Raw genomic sequence first — 27,286 nt, forward strand, 5'->3', positions numbered from 1 at the left:
TAAAAAGAAGAGTATAACTAGGAATATATCTTGATAGGATTTAAATAAAATTTAGAAACTCACCTAAAATAGATGCACACTAAGAAAAATATATAACAAAGCATGAACTGGCACTTGTAGAAAGATAAGCTTTTGCTTTGAGATAGGTAAACCAGTTTCAACTTTAAAGCAGATCATCTGCTGACTTGTGGCCTGATTTCAGTACATAGTACTGAAGTATGAAGAATATTAGTTGTGTCAGTAAAATACCATTAGTACTTAGAAGCGTTTAAATATTATCAGTATTTAAATCTGTGAAGAGACAACTTTTGAACACTGTTTTATGAGACTCTCTTCCAAGAAATGTCTGAAGAGACTAGATATTTGGAGTTGTGTTAGTAAAAATACTTGAATGGATCTTCAGAGTCTTAAAGGTAGCTTTATCTTGTGCCTTTACTTATATAATTTGGCTTTTGTGTCTCTGAGAATGAAAAAGACTTGTAGGCAATGGTTTTGCATGAAATGGAATAGAAGAATCAGCTCTTCACTTTTAGTGTTTCTACCACAAGTGTTTTATTATGTATCCTAATGCAAGTGTGTATTTGTTCTAAGCTACAACTATATTACTGATGCATATTGGTCTCGTTAGATGCTAAAAATCTTGCAAAGGCAGTTGGATACTTAGCAATGAAGGGCATGCTAAAATTTCACCATGTTGACTTGTATGGAATGGTTAATATTGTTACCAAAAATTGGTGAAAATAAAACTCCTTAACACCAATGTAGCATTAAGAAACAGGCATTCTTTATTCAGCTGGATGCACGGGGGAATATCTTCTCCAAAATATGTGCATCCCAAGTACAGAAAGAGGTCCTGTTTATATACTATATTTTACATACATATACATAGGCTTTCCCAGAAGAAACATACATATTATAATCATTTCCCTGAAGTCATTAACATTTTCCCTCTCCTTTACACATGCGTTCTTCTGTCCTAGGTTTCTTTTTGGTGGTCCCTGGTGGTCAGCGACCCCAAAGTCATACCTCACCGCCCGGTTAACTGGTAAAAGTTGGCATAGCTGGGCTGGCTGCTTTTCAGTTCTTCGTACAGAAAAGCATTGTGTGGTTCCATAGGCCAGTGGTTTTTGAAGAATAAGCATTGTGTTAGCTCACCAGGTGCAAATGGTTCTTCATCTGGCAACAATATCAGAGAAAATTGATAATCATAATATACTGAAAAAGAGCATCCTTACATACTGTTTGGAACAAATGTGCCAGGTATAGTCATCCTGCTATGGTTTTTATTTACTGAATACTTAATTTAAAATTATTTATTAGATATATTGGAGTATAAGGTAGTACTTAAAAATGTGGTTTAGTAATTTTTATTGGTAACAATATAGATGTTCAGATTTTTTCCCTCTTGCCTCCTGTCATAGGTTAGCAAGCATAGTCCCAGAAGGGATGTCCTTGCTAAGGGGTGCTTACAGTTTCCTCTGGGACCTGATAGAACCTATCAGCTGGCCAGTTTGAATATGGACAATTCTCTAAGCCACTTAAAGTTGTGACCGCCTCTGTGATACACAAGAATAGACAGACTTCCCCCCCCAGCTCTCTCTCGTTTCCGGTGCTGGGACAGGTGGCTGTGGGCCCCGTGTGGGGGCCAGCGGGCCTGGCCAGGCCCTGCTTGGGCCAGGCCGGGCTGGGCCACGGCCATCCTGGAGCCATGGACCTGTTCCAGCCATGGAACCCCCCCCACTGCCTTGCCGTGGGCAGCCAGAGCGGCTTGGCTCTCCCCCCTCTCCACTTCGATAAGAAAAATTCAACATTCCAGCTGCAAAGCTGCAAGGCCGAGGTGAGATTAACCCTTTTATTGCTGTGAAGAGCTGAAACCCTGAGGGAAGAGAGAGAGGAGATGCTTAAAGCTGAAATTCTGTTGTGAAACTATGATATATCAGAGTATCCCGTTGTAATTTCATGAAGATATGGGGGGTGGAGTGTTCAGCTTGTAAGCAAAAGCACCTGCGCTGAGATAGGCAGATGCTGATGCAGCTGTAATTTCATGAGAAGTTTGGACAGGGAGAGATGGACCAGATGAGGACTTTTGCTCCAAATGGGAAAGGAGAAACCTCAGTTCCTAGAGATTCTCCCAGAGATAGTCCTAACGATGAAGATGATGAAGACCCTTTGCTCCCAGGGAAGGAGAAGGGCCTCTGGTTTTGTTTCTGAATGGCTCAACCTAAAACTGTACCCCAAAAAACTTCAAGAGTGGACCCTCGAAAGCAGTTGCGGGAAAAGCTGCAAGTCGGGGGAAGGGACTCACATCGCAAGCAGAGAGACTCCTCTTCCTAAATGGACTGAACAATATTTGGAAGTGGGCGACTGTCTCGTTGTGATACTGTTTTCATAGCATGAGCAAGAAGAGACTTTCTAAATGGACTGAACAAGGTTATTATGGAAGTGGTAAACAGACTGAACATCTTAAGGGTTGTCTTTTTACATTGTCAGTGGGAGAAGGTAGGAAGGTGGGAGGAGGAGGAGAGTTCTGAAGGTGCTATAATTTTTTTTTCCCTTCTTTTAGGTCTGTTAATAAACTTCTTTATATTCTTTCAAGTTTGGTGCCTGCTTTGCGTTTCTCCTAATTCTTATCTCACAGAAGATAAACAGTAATGAGTATTTTAGACCAAACCACTACACCTCCAGAAGATTCTTGGACAGTGTGATTTGCTTCCTAATGTTTTTGATGCCTATGTACAGTTTAGAAAATGTTTAAGACGTGAAAAACATATATTTTAACTATTCCATTTGTAGGTCTCATGCTGTTGCGTGTGTCAATCAATTTATCATCAGCAGAACTCAAGCTCTTATGTTGCACATAGATTCTTTTATTGAGGTGAGTGCATTTTTGGTTGGAGGGGTAAGTCAAATAACATATCTAATTTATCAAGAGCTTTGAATAATGTTTTACAACCACCACTACCCCTAAACTCCACATTGATGGCTTCCCATTCTTAGCTTCAATCCCCATGGGTTAAAATTCATTCTGCATGTTTATGCTCAAATTAGTCTAAGCACTCTCCCAGCCCAAGAAATTAGTATTTTGAAAATGCTTCCTTTCATAAATACAGGAAACTCTTCTTGCATTGGGGTACTGGCAGCAGTCTGTCACTTACCTGTGATGGAGAGTTCAGTACAGGGATCACCATGTCACTGAGTCTAGATTATGGATCTCTCTGAATACTATTACTGAATGTGGATTAGAAGGATGATATTTTGGTTTAACCAGAGTATTTTATTTGCTGCTGTTATGTACTGAAGGCATTTTCTAGCTTCAGAACTTCATTAATGTTTAGGGAAAAAAATTCGGGGAATAATGTTCTTGTGTCTAATGTACACATGACCAAAACACTGGGTAACAATACACATTGAAAGTCAGAAGAGTTCATTTGCTAAACCATATGTCTTTAGGAAATAATAGAGTTTTCTGAGGTGTGGGGTGGGATGGTACAAAAGTACATGTTTGCATACTTTAGTTTGCCAATAATGTAAATTTTAATACAAATTGAACTAGATGAATTGAGGCTTTTCAACTGGTATTACTTTCCAACAGAATCTTTTTGCACTGGCTGGTGATGAAGAGCCTGAAGTACGCAAAAATGTTTGTCGTGCTCTGGTAATGTTGCTGGAAGTTCGAATGGATCGCCTGCTTCCTCATATGATTAGTATAGTTGAGGTGAGTTTCCCAGATTGTATGCTGAAACATGTTTGGGATTGCAGAAATAATAGCAAATTAAAAGCATACATCAGAATAGGTATGTTACTTTTGTGCTTGCCTACTCTTTGTTTTCCTTCAAGATTGAGGTTGCAAAAGTTTCTTTTTAGCTAATTGCCAACATGACATTGTATTTGACAGTGCATATGGCAGTTGTTCATTCTTAACTTAATCAATCCTGAAATGGCCAGGATCAGCTATACCATGGAGCAGCCAAGCATTGCCTGACCACAAGTGAGATCATGTTAAAAATCTTAGTTCTGGTGCCGATACTGTTACAGTTTACACATAGAAGCTGTCACCTTTTTTGGATCTTTTGCCACAGCAAGGATAAGGAATGTAATTTTAAATATCTGAGATGCTCTTTGAGCTACTAACAAAGCTGCCTGCCATTGCATTCAATTTTATAGGTTGGTGTCCTTGGATAGTTCCTTGGTTATGCTAGTTTAGTGCAGACTTGCCTACCAGACGACTAATCAACTGGTACTTGTTTGCTCAACTGAGTTGTAATTTCCATGTTTCTGGGAAATACTGGCAGTTTCTAGGTAGCCTTTACATACGCTACTTGCTAGACTGGAAATAGAGCAAAGATCAGAATCTTTGTCACGCACATATATGAACAAATAGGTCATAACCCAGTGTCAAATTCCATAAGTGCTAAGTCCAGACAATATGAAGCAGGTGGTTTGGTTTTTTTTGCTTCTGGACAAAGGTATTAGAGAGGCATAAAACTGAGGTGACTTGTAGCATCTGTCTAGTGTTGTCTGGAATTCCATGACACCAAGCCTGGCACATATCTTCTCATCTAACACAGGACAAGTAGGCATTGTTGGTACTTGAGATAGGTTTTTTTTCTTTTGCTTGGTCTGGTTTGGGGTTTTTTTTTTGGAGAGAGAGAGACAATAAAGCTTTGGACATTATATTGTCAACAAGTGATAACTTCTCTGACTCTTCACCCTCCTGCAATCATAGAATCCTAGCATGGTTTGGGTTGGAAGGAACCTTAAAGATCATCTAGTTCCAACCCCTCTTCCATTACTGGAAGGTGCTCTACGATCTGCCTTCTTTTCTGAACAGATTTCTGAACTGGAAACAGGCTGAACACCCCCAACTCTCTCAGTCTGTCTTCATGGCAGAGGTGCTCCAGCCCCCTGGGCATTTTTGTGGCCTCTGCTGGACTTGCTCCAGCAGTTCCACATCCTCCTTATGTAGGGGGGCCCCAGAACTGTATGCAGTACTCCAGGTGGGGTCTCACAAGAGTGGAGTAGAGGAGGAGAATCCCCTCCCTTGACCTGCTGGCCACGCTGCTTTGATGCAGCCCAGGACGTGGTTAGTTTCTGGGCTGCGAGCACAGATTGCCGGCTCATGTTGAGCTTCTCATCAACCACCACCCCCAAGTCCTTCTCGGCAGAGTTGCTCTCAATCCATTCTCTGCCCAGCCTGTACTTGTGCTTGGGATTGCCCCGACCCAGGTGCAGGACCTTGCACTTGGCCTTGTTGAATTCCATGAGGTTCATACAGACCCACCTCTCAAGCCCATCCAGGTACCTCTGGATGGCATCTCTTCTCTCCATTGTGTCAACCTCACCACACAACTTGGGGTTGTCAGCAAACAAATCAGTAAGGAACTTTTGGACTTTGCAGGTAGAAATGATGTCAGTAACCAAAAGATCCAAGATTGTATTCACATTGTATCCCTTATTTTTTTGGAAAACTATTACTAGGTATCTTGTCTACAAAAGACAGCAGTAGTGAATTTTTTTTCTATAACAAAGTTTAGAATTCCCCCCCCAGTTTTGGGACTACTGTGTACTGTTATTGATTTGCCCAGTTCTGTATACATACATATTGATATGTGAAAATGTAATATCTGAGAACTGACTATTTTTCATTCACATGAGTCTGGTTTTGCCCTTTTGAAGCTTGAATACCTCGAAGCTGAATGCTTCTAATGGTGGCTGCTCTAACTGAAGGAATTCTTAAAAAGAGAGAAACTTGTATCCACATGATAGGGTTTTTTATGCTTATGGAGAATTAATTTTAAAGTAGTTAAGAATATTAATGATTCAGTAGTGATTCTAAGACAGATCTTGGCCAGTGTCATGCTTTTAAACCAGACAGGTTTAATATTAACTGTTTTGCCGAGTTCCTGGAGGAACAGGGATGGTTAAATTTGAATTTCAGTGGGTTTTTTGAGCATGTACTTCCAGGTGAGCAGAAGCAGATATGTATTTTTCTGTGGGTTTTTTTTCTCCTTCCTTTGAGAACATGACAACAGGATATATCAGAAGTAGACTGACCTAATAGATTTCAGTTATTAGATTGCACTTGTATGCTCATAGAGCATATTTAGCCAGGCACATGGTGCCTAAGATCTTTTTTAATAGAAGTCCTGACTTTTTATTTTACAATGCATAATGAGATTACTTGAATGGTGTTGATAGTATGAAGTTATAACACAGAAACTCAGCTTGTTGCTAAAGAAATAAGATTGTCTGAATACTGTTGCTTTCAGATAGATGTCTTTTACTGCTCAAAGGATTTTTCTTAATGCGTTGTGCATCATTCTTTTCTTGATGGTTTGACATAGCATGACTAACACAACACTGTTAGAATATGCAAACCAGTTCTGAATAATGTTCCTATGCTATTTTGTATTTTTTTTATTATAAAGCAACTATTTCCATTGCCTAAAGTCACTAGAATTTCTTATCATTAAAAGTACTCATTAAAGTATGGCACAAGAATACTAAAAAAACCTAACAGCCTTCAAATACTCTTCCCATAATTTGCTTTGCTACTAGTATCACTGTTTTTACCATGGGGGCCTACAAGAAATATGGGGAAGGATTCTATCAGGGAGTGTAGTGACAGGACAAGGGGCAATGGTTTAAAACTGTTAGAGAGCAGGGTTAGATCGAATATTAGGAAGAAATTCTTCCATGTGAGGGTTGTGAGGCCCTGGCACAGGTTGCCCAGCAATGTTGTGGCTGCCCCATCCCTGGAAGTGTTCAAGGCCAGGTTAGATGGGGCTTTGAGCAACCTGGTCTAGTGAAAGGTGTTTCTGTCCATGGCAGTGGGTTGGAACTAGATAATCTTTAAGGTCCTTTCCAACCCAAACCATTCTATGATTTCCAGGCTGTGTATATGGCTGTCTTGTACCACTGAGTGTAAGTAGCCCTTTCAATCTACTGCTATCTAACTTCATGGAGCATATATTATAATACATGCTTAAAAAGGAAATGACAGTGTGAGGAGACCCTTCAAACAGACATTACTTTTTGTCATTAAGGTTTTGTCTTTGTGACAATTAACTGGATACAACAAAAGTGTTGATTTTCAAGCCCTCTGGGGAAAAATGCCAAATCACTTCAGTTGCATTAGTTGCTTGCAATGGATAGGACATTTTTCAAATTTTTCAAGCTGTAATCTGTTCATAACTCAAAATAGAGCAGTATTTTTGTTGCCATCAGTTCTTAATCACAATAATGACCTTTTAGGAGACACTTGCGATTTAGTGCACTTCATAGAATCACAGAATGGTTTGGATTGGAAGGGACCTTAAAAATCATCTAGTTGCAACCTCCCCCACGTGGGCAAGAACACCTTCCACTAGACCAGGTTACTTGGAGCCCCATCCAGCCTGGTCTTGAACACTGCCAGAAATGGGGAGAGGGGTCCACAACCTCTCAGGGCAACCTGCCCCAGTGTCTCACCACCCTCACAGTAAAGAATTTCTTCCAAATATCTAATCTAAACCTACCCTCCTTCAGCATAATACCATTCCCCTGTTCCTATCACTCTATGCCTTTTTACAAAGTCCCTCTTCAGCTCTCTTGGAGCCCCTATAAGTACTGGAAGGTGCTAGAAGGTCTTGAATCCTTTACTTCTCTAGGTCGAACAGCCCCAACTCTCTCTGCCTGTCTTTATAGAAGAGGGGCTCCAGCCCTCTGAGCATCTTTGTGGCCTCCCCTGGGCTTGCTCCAACAGGCCCACGTCTTTCTTGTGTTGGAGACCCCAGTGCTGGACACAGTTCTCCAGGTGAGGTCTCAGGAGAGCGGAGTAGAAGGGGAGAATCCCCTCTCTCCACCTGCTGGCCATGCTTCTTTGGATGCAGCCCTGTAGGAATGCAGTTCTGTAGGAAGGGATATGTTTGTTGCAAATTTTGCATCCCTGAAATGCATAAGGATAATATAGGTTGCCCCATTCTATTTAATTTTGAGAACAAAATGATATTCTGAAGGAGAATTTCTTTTCTTCATTTTAAATCAATGTGTGAGGAAAGGTAGCTGCATGGACTTCCATGAGGCTTCTAAAATGAGTGGAAGAACCAACTGTTTCAGAAATAAAGGGCTGGCATGGAAGAATGCAGGAATTACTGTTTTGGAAGTTGCAAGCACTCTCTCTAAATTGCTTTGGCAGTCATGTACAAGAAACTGATGTAGCCGTGGTATATTTAGCCTTTCTGCTTATGCAGGTATTTGATTATTTTTTGTTTAAGGGGGTTTAAATTTTAACAGCAAGCTTAAAGATTTGACACTGAATCTTTGAATTACCATTCATACTAGAAAAAAGTGAGACATTTTTTTCCCCTGTTATGGATTCTACTAAAGTACATCCTGTCAGAAAATCAATATTTGAAAGAGAATCTTTTTTATGGTACTGGATATAAAAAGTATTTCCATCTTACTAAGTGTGTAGTTGTACTCTTTTATTCAAAAGGAGAAGGGGGGGAGTGGTAAAATAATTTTTAAATCCCCCCACTATTCTCAGGAAACTGTTTATTATCTTGGGTGTCTGTCTATAGTTTCTTGGTAATAATGTTCTCACTTAAACTGGGAAAAAACTTAGAATCTGAATCATCTAGCACTGAGAAATAAGTCTCTTGGCTTATTCTCATTATAGCCTTTAGTAGTCCTTTATACCTGTTTCGTCCCATCACCCCAAAAAAACCAAAATTACTCTGGGAGCATAGTTTATTTTTGCAAACACACTTTGCAATGTTGATAGCTTCTTCACTTAAAACTTATACAAGATTGTGGTTTTTTTTGTGTAGTATATGCTTCAAAGGACCCAGGATCAAGATGAAAATGTTGCTTTGGAGGCTTGCGAGTTTTGGCTGACTTTGGCTGAACAGCCAATTTGTAAAGATGTGTTATGTCGGCATCTTGCTAAGTAAGTATTAAGAATTAGAACTAGTTATTTTGAAATAGTCATCCTTAAACTTCAGTTAACTTTTTCCTGGTTACTCTTTTGGAGACTATCTAGCTTGCTGTATTGCTTGGGAGGAGTTTCTTGTAGCTAGTTCTTGTGCATATTAAAAATGGCTGTATCACAGAGGTCACTGAAAAGACTTTTGAGGATTTTAGACTTGTCTCGAGGCAACCTAAACTGTGTCACTGGTGCTTTATTTCAAGCTTAACATCCTGTTAAGTATCAGATGGATGCAAAGGTATACTAACGTGCTTAGGCTTAAACAAACATCTCCATGTGATGTTACCTATAATATCCGGTGTACCATGAACATGTTTTCTTGACAACTGCTATTGTGAGCATTTCTGTGCAATGCTTCTATGTGCATAGTCATGACAGGGGTTCCTCATCTTTATGAAGAACATAAAAAAATTACAAGATCATTTAGATTTAGGAATCAATTTCATATCAATTGCCACGGCAATTTAAGCTTGAAAGCATGTATAATGTGTTTTTCATGGTTCTTCAGACTGACAGTAGTTTTTTTAAGCTTCAAAAACTTTTTTGTAAGTTTCAAAAAGTTATCCTAAGCCTTAAAATTTAGATCCTTGATTGAACAGGAATTGAATACCCATGTTTGAGATTTAAACATCTGCATGTCTTCAACAGTGCTAATAACTTATTTCCAGACTAAAGACTTTTTCAATAGGAAACAAATTCTTCAGTGTTCCCAGTAAATGGAGACCCAATTTTTGATATATGCATGGAAGGTTTTTGAAAACACTAAAGCAGTTCTGTCTGTGATTCTGCTCTTCCAGTGAAAGTGTTGAGAGAAGAGATGCATTAGTTTCAGCCAAAATGACCATTTTAGATGTAATGCAATTTAAAAAAAAAGGGAGGGGCTTTCCAAATTTCAGTTTTCATAATAATAAACCACTACACATAAGCATTTAGAAAACAGAATTTAGATTAAAGCAGCTGCTGTAGCAGTACAGGAATAAGAATTAAAAACAGAAGAACCGACGTTATGAAAAATCATTTTTGAGTTTTAAAATGTTTTTACTTAAATCCTACTCTTATAGCTCAAAATACAAAAGAATGATAGCACAGTTCTTGATTCTACCTACCTCCTTCCCAACACACATATTAATACTAGTCACCTTCTCAGTATAAATTGTAAACCTCTTCTGTCCTACATGAACATTGACATTGCAACAGCTTCATCCTTGGTTTTTGGGTTTTTTTAAGGAGCTTTTAAATTTCTAGTAAAAGAGGTAAGAGTAACATTACATATCTTATCTTTCAATGTCATATTTGTTAAAAGCAACTTGTTTGTTGGTGAGTCTTTTTAATTAGGGAGCTATATAAATTTGACAATACTGGATGAGAACCTTGATTTTTTTATATTAGATTAAGCAGGACAAAGTCTTCTAACAATTGATTTGTTTAATATCTTGTTCCATTTTGCTCCTGTAGGTTTTTTATAAAATATATACCTCCTGCATACTTCATGAAGTATGCTGCAGAAATGCCAAGTAATGAGTGTTAATCTGAATACTTACTATTCTTTCATTGAAAGTTCAAAAGGTAATTGTTGCGAACAAGTGGTTTCAGCTGCTCAGAGTCACCATCAAAGGTATTGGCAAAAAGCAAGTTTTAATATGTATTTGTGAAAGTGTGACTTTGCAGAGTTCGATGGCAAGGTGTCTTGGTTTGAAAGACAGGTGTCTGCTAAGGAAGGCAGAAGCCCCCCTTGGAATGGCAGATGTAACCCCTTTCCCTCCGAGTTATTATAATTTTGAAATCAAGGGCTTTTAGGCAAAGATGTGGGAAAATAGGAAAAACAGTTCTTTACTATTATATATATAACCAGTCAAACAAAACAACAATAACTATGGCAGTAACAGCAAACAATCACAAACCCAGTCCCAGCCTTCTCGGCTGTCAGGCCCTTTCCCCTGGGGTGCAGTTCCGCTCGCAGCCGGCAGGGGCGCTGGCGGCTCCCAGTGAGCAAGGCAGGTGCGATGGTTCCCCCGCGGCTGCAGGGGGCGCTCCAGAGCGAGCTCGGGGAGCACGCGGCACTGGTGCCCTGGGATCCCGGGAACGATGGAACAAAGGCTTCACAAACCCCTGGGCAGCCGATCCTGGTGTCCGGCTGGACTCTCGGGAACAGCAGGCTGGAACGGCAGGCTGGAACGGCAGGGATGAGCACAGATCCCAGAGGACAGACGAGATATATCCAAACGGGGAACCCCCCGGAGGTCGGGCAGGCAGGGCAAGCACGGCTACAGCGTAGCAAATGCTCGAAGCAGCAGCGGGGCAGGGCGGCCACAGCCCAGCCTCCATCAGAGCAGGGAAAACAGCTTTGGGATCCCGGCATTGTTTCCAGCAGAAAAGAAAAACGGCTGAAGAAAAAGAACCAGCAGCTCCTTTCTCTGCAGCTTCTCTCTCCAAACGCAGAGAGCGAACTGACCCCACACCCAGGTGAAACAAAAGAGTAGCCAGGTCTTTTGTCTTCTCTTAAGCATAGCCATTTGTCCCCTAGCAACATGCATATGGGAAAAAATTCCTTTAACAGGAAAAAAACTAGGACTAAACTAAAACCCCAACACAAGACTCACTCTATTACTACATAGATGAAGCATACATAGGAAAATTGGATTAGAATCAATTTAGAATGATTTGCATGGAGACTGGGAATGCAAACGGGGGTAAGGGTGCAAAGGATATGGATACAAAAGATAAGGGTGCAGAAGGCTTTAGCAGCACTTAATCATTGACTAATTTAACATTTAAAAAGTGATTCAGTAGGATTTATTACAGTTATAGCAGTGACTTAATTATAGATTCACTATAAAAACATTCATACCATGATCAATTTGCACATGCACAGGTAAACCCATGTGTGCACCTATTTCTATGTGTGTAAATGTACCTATAGAAAATTCCCCTTGGGTTCAGTGAAATGCGTCAATTCCCTTTGCGTTTCCCAACAGGCAAGGGTTGCACCTGGAGGAGCATGGAGATGGGGGGGGGGAAATATCAGCCTAGGCCTCATCGTCAGCGATGGTCCTTCGAGTATCACAAACTTGAGGGTTTGGGAGCTCTGAGAGGCCCCACTCAGAGGGAGGTGCTGACTCAGCCCACTGCAGTCCAGGAGAGCTCAAAGGGCCTCACTGACCCAAGTCGGTAACTACCGGGCTTTTTTTCTAGAAAGTCCAGTAACAATGGTACCGTTCCACTTGAGCTGTGATTAATTTTAAAAAGGTTTTGTAACAATGGTACCACTTCACTTGGGCTATGAATCAGGTAAATTATTTACCAAGGCTAACAAGGATAACTGCTTATCCTTGTTCTTCACTTTGGTCAGGCAGATGATGTTCCTGCTATGGTCAATGTTGTTCCCACCTATATCATGCAAGAGCTCCTAGCACAGTCAGAGACGCTTCAGTGCCCAACTGGTACGGTCAAGGGATGCTTCACCGCTCAGCTGGTTTGGTCAAGACTTGTCCAGAGCTTCTGAGGTCGTAGGGCAGGCCCAAGGATGGGGGGGATGCACCACCACAATGCCCCCATGACTAAAATCAATCTCTCTTGCTCCACAGAGCAGTGGTGTGGTCGCCTCTTGCCTCTGTGCCTATACACAGGTTAATGCCATGTTCCAGTTGTAATTTGAGGGAAATTTTTGTTTAGTTCATATTGCCATTGAGATGCATGACTATTATTGCTGGCTTGAATACCTTCAGAAACAATACTCCTCAACTGCAGAATATAGAGAGACTGAGTCTGTTGCTGGTGCTTGGTCAGTCCATGGTGATTTCAGTATTAGCTCGATTTGGCATGTAATACATATATTTATTTTTATGGATTTATTTTTGTAACAAATATGTTTATATGTGAAATACTTGACTTTTTTTCCCTAGTACTTTGTTTTTGCCATACATCAATACCATTGGAGACCCATGGCCATAACCAGTTTAATAACTAAGTAAAGTTCTAATATAGACTAATGACTTATGTCAAGATCTCTGCAATGCCAGGGACTTGTCTTAAGGAGTGATACTTGAAGTAATCATAAAAGGATAGGAGAGCTCGATGTAGTTAGACTTCCATCCTTAAGAGTAGTGAGGTAAGAGTTTTCAACCACAGGTAAGTAAAGTGACAAATAGTATACATGAGAGCCAACGTAATAACTTGTTTATCAAGCATGTTTTGGAGGTGTGAATTCTTAATGAAAAGCTTTTGACTTAATTTCTGAAAGGTACTTCAAAATAGATTTCATCATGTGGAAGAATATCCTATTTTTAAAGTGTAAAACTCAGTTGTGCCATCTGGCTACATCTAGTTAGAAATTAACACTTTTTCAGATTACAAAGTATTAATGAAACTCATGAAATGGAGTATGGTTAAGGTACTGACTTGTTATCAGGCTAAGTTTTTGTCTGGGGTTTTTTGTTTGGTTTTTTATTGTTGTTGTTGGGGGGGGGGGGGGGAGTGTGGTTACAGCCAAAATTATGGACCAGCTAACTGAAAAACAGCTTGCTTTATTTATGTGTTATTTTGACATAGAATCATAGTATCTCTTGAGTTGGAAGGGACCCATAAGGATCATCAAGTCCAACTCCCTGCTGCTTGCAGGACTATCTAACACCAAATCATATGACTAAGAGTGTTGTCCAGATGCTCCTTGAACTCTTGTCAGGCTTGGTGCTGTAACCACTTCTCTAGGGAGCCTGTTCCAGTGACTCGACCACCCTCTCAGTGAAGAACTTTTTCCTAATGTCCAGTCTGAACTTGCCCTGATGTGGCTGCATTCAATTTCCTCATGTCCTATTGCTGGTCACCAGAGGAGATCAGCACCTCCCCCTTCACTGGCCCCCTTGAGGAAGTTGTAGATTGCGATGAGGTCACCCCTCAGCCTTCTCTTCTCCAAGCTGAACAGACCAAGTGACCTCAGCCACTCCTCATAAGTCTTGCCCTTAAGACCCTTCACCATCTTCTTTGGATGCTCTCTGATAGCTTTATATATTTCTTATGTTGTGGTGTCCAAAACTGCACACAGCACTCGAGGTGAGGCTGCCCCAGTGCAGAGCAGAGCAGAACAGTCGCCTCCCTTGCCCAGCTGGCGATGCTGTGCCTGATGTGCCCCAGGACACTGTTGGCCCTCCTGGCTGCCAGGGCACTGCTGACTCACATTCAACTTGCCATTGACCAGAACCCCCAGGTCCCTTTCTGCAGTGCTGCTCTCTAGCCTCTTGTTCTCCTGTTTTTCTGTACATCCAGGGTTGCCCAGTCCCAGGTGCAGAATCTGGCACTTTTCTTTGTTAAGCTCCATATGGTTGGTGATTGCCCAGCCTTCTTATTTGTCTAAGTCTCTCTGCAGGGCCTCTCTGCCTCCAGGGAGTCCACAGCTCCTCCTACTTTAGTATCATCAGCAAACTTACTTAATGTACATTTGTTTCCTGCTTCCAGATCATTTATAAAAACATTAAAGAGCACTGGCCCTAAAATTGAACCTGGGGGAATCCACGGATAACCAGTTGCCAGCCTGATGTGACACCATTTACTATAACCCTTTGAGCCCGACCTGTCAGCCAATTGTTCACCCAATCTATTATAAACCTTTCTAGCTGTGTGCTGGACATTTTGTGCAGAAGAATACTGTGAGAGACAATATTGAAAGCTTTGCTAAAAATCCAAAAATCCTCACTGGTGTCCCTTTGTCAGCTAGATGGGTGACCTTGTTGTAAAAGGAAAGTAAGTTGGTTAAGCAGGACTTCCCTCTCGTGAACCCGTGCTGGCTGTGACCAATGACTCAAGTGTTTTTCAATAAGTCCCAGAATAACTTTCCCCATCATTTTATCAGGTGCTGAAGTGAGACTGACAGGCCTGTAGTTACCAGGGTCTTCCTTCTTGACATGTATCAATATTTCTTTGTAGACTGATACCTGTGCTGGTAAATGGTATGAAATATTCAGAGATTGATATTATTCTGTTAAAGGTAAGCATTCCTTTCTTTTATACTCAGTAAGAATATCTGGTTAGCTTCTGACTCATATATCAGAATGGTTGAGCTGGTAGACCAGATCTGGTCTGCCATCTGTTCAATGGAGATTTAGCTTTCTGGGGCAAGGTGTGCTGTTCCAAAAACTGAATGCGACTGCTGCCATGTTTGTTGGAGATTAATCTGTGGGTTTTCCTGCTTTGCTCCTCTCCCCTTCCACCCAATTTTGGCAGAGCTGGGATACTTTTACCCATGAATTACTGCAGCAAAGCAGCCTATAAAGAAATTATCAGAAATAATTTTAATGCCCTTCTAGCTTGAACTACACTGCTTTTTCCATCACAACATTTTAGAATGTGTCTGTGTACTAGAATTTCTCTATCTCTTCTTCTTTCTAATTCCTTCCCATCAAGAGTGATTTCTTAACAAGAAGAGTACTTTGTGCTTTTCTGCGAGATTACCTCTGTTGCTTCTGTTTTCCTGAAATTTTTCTGGTAAATACTGTATCACAATGCAGGAACAATGGCATTTTTAGTTAGCTAGGCAGCACAAGTGGGATGCGAATCTTTCACATATTTATAAAATATTGAACTAAAATTTGCACTACGTTCTTAACTTCCTTGAGCAATATAGTTGCACTGGTTTATCTGATAAAACATTTTTTGACAGGGGGATGTTGAAGAAGATGAAGCTATTCCAGATAGTGAACAGGACATAAGACCTCGTTTTCATCGTTCACGGACAGTAGCTCAGCCACATGAAGAAGATCGTATTGAAGATGATGATGATGATGACAATGATCTTGATGATGATGATACTATCTCTGACTGGAATTTAAGTATGTCAAAGTAATGTGTAAAATGTTTTAAAATATAGCTACTTGCATAATACAAGAACCACAGTAAACAGAGGAGTTTTTGTATAGGAATACTGAGGCTTTGCTTTTGAATAGAAAACTAACTATCTGCTGATATAATTGGTGTTTTGGGCAGAAGGGGAGTCTTTCAGGTGATGTTTTGGCTATATAGCTATTGAAAAATCTAGCTACCTGTAAACTTATTTTAAATATGGCCAATAGAGCTGCAAACATCTACTAGAGGCAATTCAACAGAAGCTTTGGATTTTGAATTTTAATTCTACAAGGTAATACAAGACATGTATTGCTGTTTACTTTATTAAAAAAAAATCTTTGTTGTGGGTTGACCTTCGCTGGATGCCAGGTGCCCACCAAGACGCTCTATCACTCCCTTTTCCAGCTGGACAGGGGAGATAAAATAAGATGGAAAACAACTAGTAGGTTGAGATAAGGCAGTTTTCTAAAGCAAAAGTGAAAGTTTATGTGCACACAAACAAAGAGGAAAACAAAATAGGTTTATTCTCTCCTTCCCATCAGTGAGCAATGTTCAGCCCCTTCCCAGGAAGCAGGGCTTCAGCACTCGTAGGGGTTGCTCCAGAAGGCAAACATTGTAAATAATGAATGCCTCCCCTTCCTCCTCCCTTCCTTAGCTTTTATATCTGAGCTGACATCACATGGTATGGAATACCCTTTGGTCAGTTTGGGTCAACTGGCCTGGTTGTGTCCCCTCCCAGGATCTTGCCCATCCCTACCCTATTGATGGGGGATGGAATTTTGAGAGACAGTGCTGATGCTGTGCCAGTGCTGCTCAGCAGTAACCAAAACACTGGTGTATTATTCCAGCTACCAATGCAAAGTACAGCACTGTGAGGGCTACTATGGGGAAATGAACTCCAGCTCAGCCAGATCCAATACAATCTTACACATTATTCTTAGCTTAATAATGCTTTCTTTTAGTTCAGTCCTCCCTCTAAATCTGGTTTGTGTTCAATTTTTTCCTTCTCCAACTGAACACTATTACCAGTAGTTCAGATGTAGTACAGATGAATGTGCCTTGAAGCTTATGGATCAAACAACTTTGAGACATATCTAAATTTTAAAATAATACTAATACTACTGTTATTGTTAATTTAGAAGACAAAAAGCACAAATATATTTTCCTTTGTAAAGTATATTTTTTATAGTTTTAAATTCATAATGCTATTCTTGTTGTCATTGTGTATAGAGATTGCAAAATTAAATCAATATTTTCTGGAAAACATAGCTGAAATGACAGAGGGTGCTCTGTGGTCCACAGTTCTGGTTAGGAAGATGAGGAAACTAAAGCTGGCTAGGAAAGAGAGCAGAACAGTTAAGAAATCTGTTTTGATGTATGTCATCTGTAGTTGAGAGAATTTGGATTATCTGAATTTCACAATTGTGTGCCCTATTTCTTATCCAGTGTTCTATATTTGACTTCCAATTTGAACGGAGAGGAAATGTCAGCACAGCCTGACAGCAGCATTGGTTACTAATGAGACCTGGTAACTAAATATGGGAGCCCACCTTTTTTTCCTCTAGTAGAAAGCTGAAACAGTCTAAGCTGAAGCAGCAGGTGCTGGTCTTGGGGAGTCTGTGGTGTTTATTATTGTTTTTTAGTGGAGATCTGCTCTGAGTTGAGGACTCATGTTTGATTTTATTCAAACCTGTTGGACATCATCTAGAAGCAGAGTAGAAAAAAAAATTGTATTTATTATCAATTCTAGTAGTTGCTACCTCCCAACTGAAAAGTTATCTGTGTCTTGTTTGGGCCCACTAGCAGTTAGATCCAGTTTAGGATTTTTGCATGTTACATTTGCTACACATATTTTGCCTCATTACCTGTTCTGTATATACTTTTGTTTCAGTTGGATCAAGGAACTGAGATCATAATAAGCAGGAAAAAATGCAGTATAAATTCTGTAATACAAGCATTCTTTATAAATCCATCTTAGCATTATTTTTCTAGACGTCAGCCCCACAGCAGAAAACCAGAGTAAGGATTTCTGAATCATGTTTTGAAGCTGTTCTTTTATGAGCTTGTACTAGTTTGAAAACAAACTAGTGGGAGACACCAAGTCAGAATAACAATTTAATAGCAAAATAAAATTTAAAAAAATAAAGGCAGAAAACACTGGGTTAAACTGACAGAGTCAGGATACAACCTGACACCCTGTTAGTCAGGGTGGTGGTGGCAGTCTGATAAAATGGTAGCTGCAGTCCCCCTGAAGTGATGGATGTGGTTCTGTTGAAGCAGTGATCCTGTAGAAAGGGCCTGCTCTTCCTCAGAAGGTCCAGTGGTGGCTATGTAGCTCCTGTCCTCTGGGAATCCAGTGGAAAGGTTGTCTCTGGTGTTCAGAATTGTCAGGGTCTCCTCCCCCTGCCATGTAGCCCTGGGAGAGGGGCCCTGAGGGGAGGCACGGGGTTTCCCGAGCCCCTGGTCAGCCTCGTTCCCCATTGGTTGGTTTGTGTTTCCCTGTGCGGGCAAGGACCCTTGGGTCCAGACAGTGAGGGTTCCTCGGCAGAGCTCCGGCCATGCGGCTGGAGAAATAAACATCTCTGAAACATCTACCAAGAATCTGTCCATATATATTTCTTTTCCACGGGACTCCTGGTTTGATATAGGCGTGTTACAGTAATCCCCGCTGTAACGGTGGAGAATTGAGAGCAGAACAATCCCCAATCCCTAAGCGACTGATGTGTGTGAGTAAACCCTAGAAACTTTGGATTCCTCCTCTTGGTTTTGTTTTGCTATTCCATATCTAAACTATGGAGGAACTGTGGGAAGACTCTTGGCTTTCAGAGCCGCATATGGACATTTATCTTAAAATTATTCTCGAACAACGATTTGTAAATTTTAGCTTAATTCAAGCTCAAAAAGAACTGAAACATTTCCTTTCATGGTTGTTTAAGAACTTTATCTATGTTTCTTGGGATTTAATACTTACCAAAGACTTTTGGAACACCGTTTGGACACAGTTAATTTTTGAGTCAAAATACATGCCGATGGAAGAATATTTTCTTGAATATTATTTAATTACCGAGACTGTTGAGCAATGTCAGCTGTGTCCTGGCGAAGGGAAGCCTGCCTCAGGGACCGTGCGGCCTCGGCCACATGCACCGAGTGCTCTGCGAGCAGCAGCGAGGCAGTACCCATGCGTGGGCGGAGCCACGCGAGCCGCAGTGTTGGTGGCGGAGCCAGGCGCGGCGAGAGCGGCATGACCCAGTAGTGCCCACCCAGCCCTGCGCAGCGCATGGTGGAGCGAGCCCCGTGAACGCCCGGCTGAGAGGGGCGGTGTGCGGGCGGTGGCTGGCGGCAGTGGAGTGGAGCCGCGCCCAGCCGAGACACGTGCTGGAGCAGGGCGCGGGGGGGTCATCGCTCGGGGCTCCGGCCGAGATGCAGCGCCTGGCAGTGGCAGCGAAGCTGCGACTAGAGGAGGTGATGCACGGAGAACTAAGCGGCGCAGCCCAGCCTGGCCCGCGCGGCCCTGAACGCGACCCCGGGAAGAGCGCGCAGGCACGAGTGGCCCCAACAATTCCAACACGAGAGCAACCAAAAGAGAGAGCAAAGCCGCAGCGAGACAGAAAACAGCAGCAACTCGGAAAAAGGAAAATACCATTGTAGCTAAGATTTTAGGAATAGTAAAATGGTATAATGTTAAACAAAATTATGGTTTTATAACGAGATGTGACAACCAGCAAGACATATTCGTGCATAGAACTGCTATTAAAAAGAATAACCCCGAAAAATGCATCCCAAACTTGGGAGATGGAGAGGTGGTGGAATTCAAAATTATACAAAGTAGAAAAAGGGTTACAAGCATCGCAGGTCACTGGGCCTGATGGTGTTCCTGTAAAAGGCAGTATATATGCAAAAAATCGTAGTCATGTTAGACAATATCTCCATTGTAAGCCCCCCCTACAGTCTCCCTTTCCTAATCCCACCTTTCCCTTTTACCCTATGTTGTATTACCCCCAGTGTATTCCCAATCTGTTTTTTCACCCATGGTTTCCCTCACAAAACCATACCTTTGCCAATTGTTTCCCCAAAAATCCCTTTCCAATGCCAAGTGGGGGATGAAAAGGGGGTGGGAAGAAATTAAACCCTCTCCTGCCTCAGTTTCCCCACAAAGCATGCTTAGAGAGTCCTGTCCCCCTTCTGTCAGCCTTAAGATGTTCCAGAGAATCTGTTTGGACATTTAAAGACTCAGGAGGGTGGCTTGTTTTGTTTTGAAACTGTTCTTGTTATGTTTATCCAGTTGTTTTCAATGTTAAGTTTTACATCTCTTTTGTTAAAAAAAAACGGGTGAAATGTCGGGGTCTCCTCCCCCTGCCATGTAGCCCTGGGAGAGGGGTCCTGAGGGGAGGCACGGGGTTTCCCAAGCCCCTGGTCAGCCTCGTTCCTCATTGGTTGGTTTGCGTTTCCCTGCGCGGGGAGGACCCTCGGGTCCGGACGGTGAGGGTTCCTCGGCAGAGCTCCGGCCATGCGGCTGGAGAAATAAACATCTCTGAAACATCTACCAAGAATCTGTCCATATATATTTCTTTTCCACAGGACTCCTGGTTTGATATAGGCGTGTTACAGTAATCCCCGCTGTAACACAGAATCTCAGATTATATCCAGGATGGAATGCTTGGTTCCTCCCTCTGGGTGGAGCATCTCACAATGGGATGATGAGTCATGAGGCCAGGCGTTGATGGGCTCATTAACAGAAGATAGTCCGGAGGGAGTTATCTATGAGTCATGGGCCGGGCATTGATGGGCCATTAACAGAAGATAGTCCAGAGGGAGGAGGCAAGGAAACACTGCCCCACCTGGTTTCAACAGCTCATGAGGATGGTAATAGAATACACTGCAACCCAGGACAGAGCTTTTGTGTGCTAAAATATGAGATTAAAAACTTTCAAACAAATTTTGAGGTAGTGTTCTTTGTATAGGTGCATCATGGAATTAGGAGTAAACTCAGAGCAGAGGTCAGCAAATTTCTTTCAGTCTCTAGGGATTGATGATTTTGCCGTTTTTTTGCTTTGAGACCGATCATGTTTGAACATTTTCTTTTTAATCACTTGCTAGTATTTTTTGGCTATTTCTCCTTTCTCCTTAATTTCTCTGGTATGTTGCATTCATGTCACAGACCTTCCCTCTTTTGTAGTGTTACACCATCCTGAAATTATGTAGTGTGTATAATGTCGCAATATAATGGTGTGGCTCCTGTCAGTGAGTGTTTTAATATCCCTGATGTACAAGTCCTTTTAGTGGCTATAAAAATGCTGCAAAAATGGCTCTCTAAAAGCTGTGGCTTTGTACCAGAGAACAATCGATCCCTGTGTATTGTAATGAAATTAAAGTATCTTTCCTCCTGATACCCTAGCAGCTCCAAGTTAAACTGAGGATCATACTGTCTATCTATGACTGCTTGTATAATAAAAAGATTAACATTGTTAATTCCCCACAGGGAAATGTTCTGCTGCTGCTCTAGATGTCCTGGCTAATGTATTTCGTGATGAACTTCTGCCACACATCTTGCCCCTTTTGAAGGAATTGCTTTTCCACCCCGAATGGGTAGTTAAAGAATCTGGTATCCTTGTTCTTGGAGCAATTGCTGAAGGTAAGGCAACAGTGCATATCAGGTTACGGAATTTTTATTGGTTCTAAAGCAGCTCTGGGATCCCTTCTAGGTGAATTTAGTTGTGCAAGCAAGTATACATCCTTAGCTGTTATTTTTTAGTGATTAATCTCTACATCTACTAGTTGATGACTGCAGTTACTTGCTTAACTTTTCATTTTCAAATCTGTGCATTTTTTTGAGACTTAAATAACTTAGATAATTTCTTTTATTCCTCCTTTTCTTAACTCTGTAGCATATATTTGTTGGTCTCTCATGAAATACTACCTTGATTTGATACAACTGGAATATTTACATTTCATTCAGTGTTTTCAGAAATGGAGAAGACAAGTCCCATGACTTCAGTGCCCTGAGCTGCTTTTTGTGGATGGCTCTCTGATTTAAATATGTTAACTTCCATTTCTTTGTATTTACTTACAGTCTTGGCTCTTTGCCTGTATATCCATAATCTCAGTCCATTTTGCAAATTGAAGGAATATGTTTGGGTCCATGCCTGGATTATCTATCTATTCTTACAGTGCCTAGCGAACATATATTTTCTTTGTTGCTGGAAATCATTTTTGTGTGTTTTGATTTCAAGTCAAGCAAGGTAAAAGTACTTCTTGCAAATCTCAATGTATTACTGCCCTTGCTGACTCGAAGTGTGCAGCTTTTATTGTTGGTCCGTATTTGTGTTACAGTAGGAGAAAACAAGAAGAAAATTATATTTTTTAAGAAATCTTTTTTAATGATATGATGATTAGTTATCAAGGCCTAATCTTTCTCTACTTGTCGTCTTGGTCACTGAGTAGACTGGCATAAGACTTCCAAGCTTTGTAAACCAATTTTGTTTCGATGTTCTTGCTATACTCCATTTAATAAAGCAGAATTTATGGGGATTGGGGAAGCACTGAAGTAGAAATGTAGTTGGAATGAATATAAATTCAATTGGGGTTTTTAATTACTGTTTATGGTGTGATTTCTTTTTAGGATTTAACATAAATTAGGTAGACTTGCTTCATATATTGCTAAAATGTATTACTACATGATAGAGGATGAAAATATATCCCTTCTAGGAAATAACAAAAAGTTCTATTATGTTTTCTAATTCTCATACTGTAATAGCTATATTTTTCTTTCTAGGCTGCATGCAGGGTATGATTCCATATCTTCCTGAGCTGATCCCTCACCTTATTCAGTGCCTTTCTAATAAAAAGGCTCTTGTGCGTTCCATCACTTGCTGGACTCTTAGTCGCTATGCACACTGGGTAGTTAGTCAACCCCCAGACACATACTTGAAGCCATTAATGACTGAGTTGCTAAAGCGCATTCTGGATAGCAACAAGAGAGTACAAGAAGCTGCCTGCAGGTGAGCCAAAGCTTAAACAAAAAGTACTATCCATGACACTGCTTTTTCATGGGAAAATATTTTAATGCCTTAACTGATTAATCTATAACTCCATTTCTAGCTCTTAATGTATTTTTTTTTCCTTTTAAATTGGGGTGGGTTCAGCTTCTGAAATCGTCACAACTGAGTTGTAGTAAAACAAAAATTGATAATTTATCTTTCTCTTGTCCAGTTTCTTTTTAGAATATATGAAAAACAAATTAAACAATCTATTGCAGTAAAAGAAATTGTCTGTATATCACACCTGTTTATTTTCAATATTTGAAGTTTTATTGACCAGAAATCTGGCTTTTATAGGCCTATGAGCAAGGTCAATACTGGAAAACTATCCTATCATTGCATTAGCAGTGTTTATATTTAGCTCAGGGTTACCAAAAATTTTGGGTTACAATTATTTCATGGGATATTCCCTTTTTCTTGAAAGGAGATCCTTGGAGGTAAGATTCCCTTCTGTCCCTTGTCTGCCAATATTAAAAAAAAAAAAAAAAAGAAAAGAAGAATTGACATACCATTAATGGAATGGGTATACCACTTGTGCAGGAAGCTCAGCAAATAAAGCTTTTACATGTCAGTTTGTGTGGGGCAGGAGTACACAGCAGACTGCCTAGAAAGTTTCTTCATAAAGCAGGATTAGATCTGTAACATGTATACATAAAAGGTTTTTACCGGAATATTTTTAAATTTTGCTCATCACAGTTTAAGAGCTGAATCTTTGTGTTCAATCAAAATAGATTGAGTTTGTCTCAATAATACCATTTTGAAAACATAACTTGGATGAATTTAAAGACTAAACACAGTTCTATGTTTAAACAGGAATGGGTAGTGTGGGGCATTTTGGGGTGGTCTTGTTTTGTTTTTTACAAGATACTGACTAAACTATTTGGGGTGGGTTTTTTTGTCATTCAGTGCCTTTGCTACTCTTGAAGAGGAGGCTTGTACAGAGCTTGTTCCTTATCTTGCATATATACTTGACACTTTGGTCTTCGCATTTAGTAAATACCAGCATAAAAACCTGCTCATTCTTTATGATGCTATAGGAACTCTAGCAGATTCTGTAGGACATCATCTAAATAAACCTGTGAGTACTCATCATATATTGAAAAACTGGTTGAGTGGTTTTTGTAATGTGCTTTATATGTTATAAAACAAAAATACCGGATTCAATAATAATAATTTACATGTAATATACATAGACTGTATGTAATTGTCACACTACACAAATATTCCCCATTTTAAATAAATAATTGTGCATTTGGTGGCTTGCAAAATGTGCTTCTCATTATTGTGACTTTTTTTCCTTGCTCTCAGAATTTTTCAGCTCAAAGGAGATATATATATATCAATATAGATATGAAAGAAATTGGTGGAATGTGTTTGCTAATTTCTAATGACTTTTTTTGTTGTTTGTAACCACTTTCAGTATAGCTAAACTGCTCTGAGTGTCTTTCCAATGCATTGAAACACATCATCATTAGAAATTGCTTTATCCGAGAGTGGGATAGATGTGCATTTTATATCTAAAAATGCAGAATCCTCTGAGTAAAGCACAGAGAGCACAGGCAAATGTAGTGGGATTTTTATAGTGTACATGTTCATTAATAGGATATACATACATGTCACATGCATCTTATGATGGCTGTTGAAATTTGGTTTATTTCTCTATAGTGCTTCACATGACATAGACAAACTAGAATAAACAATTTGGGTTGTTGCCATGGCATTTTACTTGCCATTCAAGACTCCACACTATCAAAGGGCATCTTTTCCAATCTCTCACTGGCCCTGGCCAGCTTGACTTTTGACAGCACCAGGAGGAAGCTAAATGGGAGCTCCTGGTAATGGTGGGACTTTCTTCAGTCACTTAGAATATTGTACCTTTGGACATAGCATTAGCTGGCAGCATCTGTTGTCTCTTTGGATACTTTCTGGGAGCATCAGTACTACATGGATGCCTTGCTTAATGTCCTTGTGACTGTGACAGCAGTGGTAGGGAAGATGCAACATTTTATACAGAATTGGTAAATGCGCATTTCTGGAGGGATAGAAAATTACTTTCTTCATGGATGAGTAGCTGAATGAGGAAGAGGTTTCAGGAACTTCTGGGGATAGGGTTGTAGCATCAGGGCAATGGAAGATGATTGAGAAAAGCAGGTGCCAGATGCATAGCCAGATTGCATTGCTGGTAAAAACATTTGTTGTAGCCCCTGAGTCAATCCTATAGATATGTAACAACCCAGGCAGCTATTAAAAGTTGCTAGACTGAAGCCAAACCTGGAGGAAAAGATTTGTTTTGCAAAGGTATTTATGTGCCTCAGCAAAAAATCTTAAGACATAAATTTTAATATTCAACTACTTCTATATATTTTAACAATGGCTGAATTACAGTATATAATTTTTTTCCTGAAAAAGTAGAATATATAAATTTTCTAGCTTTTAAATAAACTAGTATGCAATTGTTTCAGTAGCTGATGCATTTTCATTTTAAAAAGGAATATATTCAGATGCTAATGCCGCCATTAATCCAGAAGTGGAACATGTTGAAGGATGAAGATAAAGATCTCTTCCCTTTATTAGAGGTAAATGTTAAAATTTGAATATGTGTCTTTTGGGAATTACTTCTTTTACTAAGGATGTTCCTACTAGGAAGTGTGACTATAAATGCTGTCAGTGTTAGGTATTTCCCATTATGGAGAAAATATTATGACAATAGTAAGAAATTTTTTTAACTGAGGAAATGTTATTAAGTTTAGTAGAAATATTTTAGATTTTTTTCCTGCCATTCTTGATTGGTTTTTTGGGGATTCTTTGTTTTTAAAAACTTGTTCCATCCCTGTTGTTCATGTCTTCTCTCTCTTCTTGCTTTCCCTTCATTAAAACAATTATCGACAGGCTGAAGGTATGAACCAGGCAATGTAGTCTGTTCTCTGTACTTTCCAAGTGTGAAGGAGGAAAACACTTCTAGAGAAATTAGTTTCATAACTCTTGGGTAATATTAGGGCTTGTACATTGTCAGGATAGTGAAGTTTAGTGTAAATGCTAGCTGAATTATAGTAATTGTCTTCATATGAACTGTCTTGGCACCTCAAAGAAGATGCTGCTCCTGAGAAATTTTCGCAACTGACATACGTAGGAGAGAGTACAATTAGCTGATGGTTGCCTCAGCTAATTGGTACTACCTTTCCAGGTTGTTTTTACTTAAACAGTTACTCGTGGGTATGCTTAAAATGCTTTTAATTTACTTCACACAAGTAAAAGGTACTTGGGAGAGGTGAGGGAAGTTAGTGTCTCTCGCTTTTTTTTTTCTTCTTTATTTTATTCCAGTGCCTGTCGTCAGTTGCTACTGCCTTGCAATCTGGATTTCTTCCGTACTGTGAGCCTGTGTACCAGCGTTGTGTAAATCTGGTGCAGAAGACTCTTGCACAAGCCATGGTATTTTTCTATTGCTATTCCAATGTTTTCAGAGTATCTCCTTAAACCAATGTAAAGTTAGGGGTTTGCAGGGAGATTTGTAGTATTAACTATTGAATATTTAAGTGAAGCTGCAGTTCTGAAACTTAATTTTTTGTTTGTTTTTACTTTTATGCATGCCCCTAAGAAAATCTAATACTCATTTTGAAAATGCATAATTATTTGTTGCAGTTGCACAATGCTCAGCCAGACCAATATGAGGCTCCAGATAAAGATTTCATGATTGTAGCTCTTGATTTACTCAGTGGTTTAGCTGAAGGACTTGGAGGCAACATTGAACAGCTAGTGGCTTGCAGCAATATCCTGACACTAATGTACCAATGTATGCAGGTGAGATGAGTAATCTGTTTAATCCAAGAATTTTCTTTCTTAAGAGAATCAGAAACACTTCTAGAATTGTCAGGTTTTTTTCTTCCTCTCTTTAGGATAAAATGCCTGAGGTACGGCAGAGTTCTTTTGCATTGTTAGGTGATCTGACAAAGGCGTGTTTTCAGCATGTTAAGCCTTGCATCGGTATGTTTCTCTTACATATTAAATAATTAACTTGTTTTACAAACTGATTGGAGGCTGGTTTAGCCATTGTTAAGTTCCCTTTTCTGTGGCTTACTTTGTCATGGTGCTGTAGATTTTCGTTTTCCTTTATCAGCAAAGGTCCGTAGTCTTTTCTCCTTTGAATTGTGTTTAAGATGTGTTGCTCTTTTTGTAGACAGTGCAAAAGTTCATTTTGTTGCTTGATTTTTATAATGTAACATACTTCCTCTTTTGCTGGAATACAGCAAAACAAATGTACTTAGACTTCAATTAGAACAGTTGCTTTGTAGGTTTTTTGCTCTACTAAAATCTATGAATGCTTGGATAGGCTTGGAATTTAAATTTTAATGAAATATTAGTCACAAAGATAGATTATAACATGTCATTTTAATCAAGGCTGGGATTTGCTTTCTAGGCTTCATTGTTGTTGGCTGTTGGGGTTTTTTGG

The 27,286-nt window shown here is 40.1% G+C and overlaps 1 protein-coding gene across 1 annotated transcript in view; it reads left to right on the plus strand.

Annotated features, from left to right (window-relative positions):
- LOC309584633 (transportin-1-like) overlaps positions 1-27,286 on the plus strand; it is a 150,201-nt gene that overhangs the window by 99,172 nt on the left and 23,743 nt on the right. Inside the window, exons 7-18 of the mRNA XM_082300768.1 lie at positions 2,794-2,875; positions 3,593-3,715; positions 8,811-8,929; positions 14,888-14,948; positions 15,621-15,789; positions 21,282-21,434; positions 22,575-22,800; positions 23,746-23,917; positions 25,329-25,415; positions 26,161-26,268; positions 26,479-26,637; positions 26,733-26,820. Of these exons, the coding sequence (XP_082156894.1) occupies positions 2,794-2,875; positions 3,593-3,715; positions 8,811-8,929; positions 14,888-14,948; positions 15,621-15,789; positions 21,282-21,434; positions 22,575-22,800; positions 23,746-23,917; positions 25,329-25,415; positions 26,161-26,268; positions 26,479-26,637; positions 26,733-26,820 (1,547 nt within the window). The remainder of the gene's footprint in view (positions 1-2,793; positions 2,876-3,592; positions 3,716-8,810; positions 8,930-14,887; positions 14,949-15,620; positions 15,790-21,281; positions 21,435-22,574; positions 22,801-23,745; positions 23,918-25,328; positions 25,416-26,160; positions 26,269-26,478; positions 26,638-26,732; positions 26,821-27,286) is intronic.

The sequence above is a fragment of the Coloeus monedula genome (assembly GCF_965178545.1).
Source record: "Coloeus monedula genome assembly, chromosome: W".
Lineage (NCBI taxonomy): Eukaryota > Metazoa > Chordata > Aves > Passeriformes > Corvidae > Coloeus > Coloeus monedula.